Source organism: Dryobates pubescens, chromosome 2 (genome assembly GCF_014839835.1).
Source record: "Dryobates pubescens isolate bDryPub1 chromosome 2, bDryPub1.pri, whole genome shotgun sequence".
Taxonomy (NCBI): domain Eukaryota; kingdom Metazoa; phylum Chordata; class Aves; order Piciformes; family Picidae; genus Dryobates; species Dryobates pubescens.
Genome location: NC_071613.1, coordinates 7,218,689 through 7,225,708, shown reverse-complemented (window position 1 = coordinate 7,225,708; position 7,020 = coordinate 7,218,689). Strand labels below are relative to the sequence as shown.

General features: G+C 47.2%; 1 protein-coding gene across 1 annotated transcript in view; it reads left to right on the top strand.

The window, feature by feature from the left end:
* Nucleotides 1–5,575: 5,575 nt before the first annotated feature.
* COL9A1 (collagen type IX alpha 1 chain) overlaps nucleotides 5,576–7,020 on the top strand; it is a 65,098-nt gene continuing 63,653 nt past the window's right edge. Inside the window, exons 1-2 of the mRNA XM_054168017.1 lie at nucleotides 5,576–5,589; nucleotides 5,932–6,005. Of these exons, the coding sequence (XP_054023992.1) occupies nucleotides 5,576–5,589; nucleotides 5,932–6,005 (88 nt within the window). The remainder of the gene's footprint in view (nucleotides 5,590–5,931; nucleotides 6,006–7,020) is intronic.

The window sequence follows — 7,020 nt, the reverse complement described above, 5'->3', positions numbered from 1 at the left end:
CAGCCCTCCTGCCAGAACAACATCACCTAGGGCAGGTCACACAGGAACACATCCAGGTGGGTTTTGAATGCCTCCAGAGAAGGAGACTCCACAACCTCTCTGGGCAGCCTGTTCCAGGGCTCTGCCACCTTCACAGTGAAAACATTTTCCCTTCTGCTCCTGTGGCACCTCCTCTGCTCCAGCTTGCAGCCCTTGCCCCTTGGCCTGTCATTGGACATCCCTGAGCAGAGCCTGGCTCCGTCCCTGCACATCTTTATCACCAGCAATGATGAGCACCTCAGGCTCTTCTGCTCCAAGCTCCAAGCCCCAGCTCCCTCAGCCTGTCCTCACAGGGAGATGTTCCACTGCCTGCAGCAGATCTGTGGCTCTGTGCTGGACTCTTCCAAGCAGTTCCCTGAGGTTCTTCTTGAACTGAGGGGCCCTGAACTGGACAAAATAAATAGTGTAGTGTAGTGTAGTGTAGTGTAGTGTAGTGTAGTGTAGTGTAGTGTAGTGTAGTGTAGTGTAGTATAGTGTAGTGTAGTATAGTATAGTATAGACCAGACCAGGTTGGAAAAGAGACCATCAAGTCCTTTGAGATCATCAAGTCCAACCTATCACCCAACACCATCTCATCAACTAAACCATGGCACCAAGTGCCTCATCCAGGCTCTTCCTAAACACCTCCAATGATGGTGACTCCACCACCTCCCTGGGCAGCACATTCCGATGGACAATCACTCTCTCTGTGAAGAATTTCTTCCTAACATCTAGCCTAAACCTCACCTGGCACAGCTTGAGACTGTGTCCTCTTGCTCTGGTGCTGCTTGCCTGGGAGAAGAGACCAACCCCCACCTGGCTACAACCTTCCTTCAGGGAGTTGGAGAGATCAAGAAGGTCTCCCCTGAGCCTCCTCTTCTGCAGGCTAAGCAACCCCAGCTCCCTCAGCCTCTCTTCATAGAACTCGTGTTCCAAACCCTTCCTCAGCTTTGTTGCCCTTCTCTGGACACCTTCCAGCAACTCAACATCTTTCCTAAACTGAGGATCCCAGAACTGGGCACAGGATCAAGGTGTGGCCTAACCAGTGCAGTGTACAGGGGCAGAATAACAGTAGATGGACACAAATGGAAGTCAAGTGAGATCAGAGTCCCAATTTCTGCCCAAACACAACAGTTTCCATTGCAATATGAGCACAGTTCTGCTTGAAGTCTGTTTACCTTTCCTTTTGAATTGCTTTGCCATTCCACCAGAAAATAAATTCTCCTGCATTTAAGATAATTGGAATCACTGACTGTAACATTGAGGGATAATCACTGTCTGGCACCCCTGGAGACAAGGCACAAATCTTGTGAGCTAGAAAAGAAATGAAAATAGGAAAGACACCACAATCCAGACTGTTTTTCAGAGCTGCTGGAAACTGCAGGCCTCATCCACAGAAAGAATTATTATGGCAAGCAGGTGTGGAGCTGTGGTGCAAGCTGCTCTGACCACAGGTATAGAACATCTCTCTTTGTTCTCCAAGAACATTCCAGGGGGATTCATTGACATTTGGTGATTGCATTGGGACAGTCTGGGTGTTCACACACTGCAGTGCTGTGCCAGGGAGATTCACTTGGAAAGGGAACTGTGTTGAAGGGATGGGAATCTGGGGAGACTTCATAACTACATTTCAGTATCTCAAGGGGACCTACAGGAAGGCTAGGGAAGGACTGTGTAGAAGGGCTTGGAGTGATAAGGTGAGGGGCAATGGTTTGAAACTTGAGCAGGGGAGATTTAGGTTGGACATTAAGAAGAATTTCATCATGAGAGTGGTGAAATACTGGAACAAGTTGCCCAGGGATGTGGTTGAGGCCCCATCCCTGGAGATATTCAAGACCAGACTCAATGTGACCCTGAGCAGCCTGCTCTCGTTGGAGGTGTCCCTGCTGCCTGCAGGAGGGTTGGACAAGATGACCTTTGAGGGTTTCTTCCAACCCAGTGCCATCTGTGAATCTACACTTGCAGGTTTCTTTGAGTGACCTCTCCTAGAAAGAAGTCATTTGATCTTTATGGAAAATGGCAGCTGTTTTTCTTCCCATGCCAGAACTCACACCATTTTGGACAGAAAAGCACATTTTTGTGATGAAGGTAAGAATTTATTGGATAATAAATGATTTGCTAAATTCCAATGGTGTGTTGGAGCTTGAGAAGGATTTTAGTTTTGCTGTTGATTTAATTACCCTACGCTCGTGGAGGCTGGTTTAATTAATTCTTGCTGGTTTAATGACAAGGGGCTTAAGCCAGGGCAAGTTTTGCTCCTGATGTCAATGAGACTGGTCACAGATTCAAGCTGTCTTAATTGTCAGAGTGATTAATGAAGAGCAGACCTTTCAGAGAGGCCACCACTCACAGCCACACAGTTAGCTTGAGCTATCAGAGCCCAAGGCACCGTAACAACAAACCCACAGCAGTTAAGTGAGTGGTCTGCACTGATCCTGGAGTCTGCTCAGTTGCAGTGATCAGTGACCCTGGTATCTGAGGGCTTTATCTGAGGGATAAAGAAGGCTGAAGTTGTAGAAAGCAGATTTTTTTTTGTTATAAAGCAGATATTTGGTATTTTGAGCTGGAGAGAGAGCGTGGCTGCAAGAAGTTGAAGCTAATCAAAAAGACTGAAGGCACAATTCAGAAGAGCCCACATGAGATAGAAACAACTCCCCAGGAGATGTGAGATAAATAAGAAGTGACATCCCTCCAGTCTTCTCTGCTGCTCCTCTCCCCTCCGGCTGTGTGTGGAAGAGTGGTGTAGGGCTGGGGGCTCCTCTGGGAGACCTCTCATGATGGCACCTCAACAGAGCAAATTGGACTTCTGTTCCTCCAGTCCCAAAGCCTGTTGGTGAGCCCTCTCTGCCTGCATATGCACCACAAATGCTTTTCAGGGGACAAAACCATCCCTCCTAATGACCCTCCTCAAAGGAAGGAGCCTGTCATTGAGCTCCCTTGAGCCCAGTCAAACAATAACCATCAGGAGGTGGCTTAATTTAGCTATCCCAAACTGCTCTCAGCCCCAGCCTGAACTGAGGAACCTTCTTCTCTGCCACATTTAACAGCTCCTTCTGAGCCAAACGTTGGTTTCTGTGGTTTGTGCTGGATTGCACCTCTTGCAAGTCTTAACTACAGTCATTTCACTGCTCCCTTTTTCATCACAGAGAGCAGGCTTTATACCCACAAGAGAAACTGCCCCCATCTGATTTATTTGCTCTTTCCCTCCAATCCAGCCACAGTCTCACCAGGCAGCTGTGTGAATAGATGTTCTCCAACCCAAGCTACACAGAGGAACAGAAATATGGAATCTGGTATTTTGAGGAAAGGAATGTGAAGTCAGATGTGGAAGCACACTTCAGAAAGGCTCCAGAGGTGACTGCATTCCTGCCTAGGAGACACTGAACAAAGTCCCCATGCCTTAGCTAAAGGCACAGAGATCTTGTGGAGAATCATATCCTGTGTTGTTTAATTCATCTGCTTTCAGCAGTTGAGCAGTTAGGGCTTAGGGGTTGGATCTCTGAGTGGTGGTGGACTGCAAGGCTCCCTGACTGTACCTTTGTCTTGAAGAGGGGAAAAGTAGCATCATCCAAGATGTGCTTGGTGTACATTAACAGGAGACACTATTCATAGCAAACTGAACACCTCTATGTTCTGGCTCCTCCCTTTCTAAGAATAAACACAGAATTCTGAACAACATTAGCACTGCAGTTATCAATCCTGGAAATGTGAGCTACAGCAAATTGGGATGGGTGAGGTAGTTCAGTACTCAGCTGCTGCTTCTGACTCTCAGCAGGCAGCAGAGGTGATTGCATTTGTTAAGTAGAATCACAGAATCATGGGATTGTTGTGATTGGAAAAGACCTCTAAGAGAGGGCTGGAGCACCTCTCCTATGAAGGCAGATTGAGAGAGTTGGGGCTATTAGGACTGGAGAGGAGAAGGCTCTGAGGAGACTTTACTGTGGCATTCCAGTATTTGAAGGGGGCTACAAGAAAGCTGGAGAAGGACCTTTTAGGATGTCAGGTAGAGATAGGACTGGGGGAATGGAGCAAAAATAGAAATGGGTAGATTCAGATTGGATGTTAGGAAAGAATTCTTCCGCATGAGGGTGGTGAGAGACTGGCACAGGTTACCCAGGGAGGTGGTGGCAGCCTCATGCCTGGAGGTTTTGAAGGCCAGGCTGGATGTGGCTGTGAGCAACCTGCTGTAGTGTGAGGTGTCCCTGCCCATGGCAGGGGGGGTGAAACTAGCTGATCCTTGAGGTCCCTTCCAACCCTAACAGTTCTATGATTCTATGATTATCAAGTCCAACCACCAACCCAACACCACCATGCCTGTTAAACCATGTCCCAAAGTGCCATGACCACACATTTCTTGAACACCTCCAGGGATGGTGACCTCACCACCTCCCTATCCTATCTAAAAAAATCCCACACTTAAACACACCTCCAGCCCCTTCCCTGTGCCTCTTCTTTCCCCTGAGTTCTGGAAATTCAAACTTTCACAGAATATGAAGAATCCAGAGAAGATGGCTCTTACAAATGTGATGTATTAGCACAACCTCACATATTTTTCCAACCATACATGAGATATAGTTCTGTCAGCTGCTGTTCACCTCTTTTCCTTGGTCTTTTCCCTCATACAGGTTCCAGTCTCTCTTTTCTTACATCATGTGAACCATCCAGGCTTGTGATAGGATGAGAGGGAATGGATTGAAGCTTGAGGAGGGGAGAGTTAGACTGGAGATGAGGAAGAAATTATTTCCAGTGAGGGTGGTGAGACACTGGAACAGGTTGTTCAGGGAGGTTGTGGATGCCCCCTCCCTGGAGGTGTTCAAAGCCGGGTTGGATGAGGCCTTGAACATCCTGATCTAGTGATGTTCATGGCAGGGGCTTGGAACTAGATGATCTTTAAGGTCCTTTCCAAACCAAACTATTCTAAGAATCTAAGAAATCCCACTGACAGCCTTCATGTGCCTAATAGTCTATGGAAAGTGATTTACCAGTGGCAAGGGAAGAGCAAGAGTCTTCATAATGGGTTTTATTCAGAAGAACCAAGTGGGACATCACTGGCCAGGCTTCTCCTGAGGCAATCTGATGAGTAAATCAGGGAGAAAAGGAAATGCCTTCTTTATATGACCAGGCTTCCCTTGTTCTCAGAGCTTTTAGAGGTCACCACACCAGGGCCACCAGCTTCCTCAGACTCCTTGATACGCCTTACTCTCTCACATGCACCTCTGAACTCACACTTTCTTAATCTCCCTGCCCTGACTCTGGTGCAAGTAGCAGCCTTTTCACTGCTTTTTTGGCTTCTCTATATTCAGCTGGCTCCAGAGACCCGCCCTCAGAGCCCACCAGGACACACATGTCTGTCCAGCCTCCACCTCCTTCCCTTCCCAAGATTAAAACAGAGCCAGCAGCTTGCACCTCCCTCCCTGCCGGGTCCTGTGTGGGGCAGAAGGAGCCCTCTAGCACCCAGAGCTGCACTCTCCTGCAGGACTAATGAAAGGGGAGCAGGGAGTGTGACCATATCCACCACCTATTCACATGAGAGGAGTGAAGAAAGCCAGCAGTGAAGATGAAAAGCAACTGGTAAGAGAACAAGTGGGATTTAGAGGGTATCTGTAAATAAGAGATTAGAGCAGTGAAAGCTGCCCTTGCCAGCTGCTGTGCTTTCCTCTTTGGTTTTATGACAGCATTTTGTGAGGGAAATGGCAGTCAAAAAGAGCTTTATTGATGTGGTTTCTTATTAGGTAAAGAGAAAAAGTCCTCATGTGAAAAAAAAAAAAGAGATAAATGTTCTTGTCACGTCTCTTAGTTAATCCTTAATTTGAGATTTTACACATTTAATAGGCATGGCTCTGAGGAGAAAGTCAGTACCAGCTTCTGGCAGCAGCTACAGATTCACAATGGAGTTATTCTGTCTCTTTGCAGGAAAATTACAGCTTTCTGTTACCTGTGTAGTTTTCTGTGGTCTCTCGTCTCAGCCACCATCCAGCATCAATCAAGTAAGGAGACAGATTTTATCTGCATGTCCTCTTTCTGTAGTGTTGACTAGCAAAAGAATCCTTCTCAGCTTATTCAAAGTTAAAATCCTCTCTAGCTAGACAACACAGAAGGGGAGAGTGTGGATGGATGGACTGATGGATGGGTGAGTGGGTGGATTAATGGATGGAGGGGTGGCTGGGCAGCATGATCTATCTGAGGATGCCCCTGCTTACTGCAGAGGGGGTTGGACTGCATGACCTTTGGGGATCCCTTCCAACCCAGACTATTCTATGATTCTATATATGAGTGGATGGGTAGATGGATGGGTGGATGGATGGGTGGATGGATGGATGGATGGGTGGATGGATGGGTGGATGGGTAACTGGGTGGGTGGGTAACCTGATCTAGTTGAGGATGCCCCTGCTTACTGCAGAGGAGGTTGGACTGCATGACCTCTGGGGATCCCTTCCAACCCAGTCTATTCTATGATTCTATATATGAGTGGATGGGTGGATAGATGGATGGATGGATGGGTAGGTGGGTAACCTGATCTAGTTGAGGATGCCCCTGCTTACTGCAGAGGAGGTTGGGCTGGATGACCTTTGGAGGTCCCTTCCAACCCAGACCATTCTATGATTCTATATATGAGTGGATGGGTGGATGGATGGATAGGTAGATGGGTGGGTGGATGTGTCCCTATAAAAAAGAGGGGTAAAAAGCAAAAGCTCTCTGTGTTATTTTAAACTCACTATGAAATGTATTAAGGGAAGGATGAAAATCTGGATATAAGTGGTAGATGGAGGATGCAAACCTCCTCCTGTCTTTCAGTGCTTCTAGTTAGATATTCTTCTGCAACCTGTGGCAACAAACTGGGTCTGTTTTATTTGCTGGGCATAAATTGTAAATGGCTGGATGCCTGCCACATGTCTCATCAAATAATATAGAATGAGGCTGTTTCCAAGGTGTAACATGTCAGCCTGAATGTTCCCTTTAAGCCCATGTTGTCAGAAGGAAATCCACAGTTAGGCTTGAGCC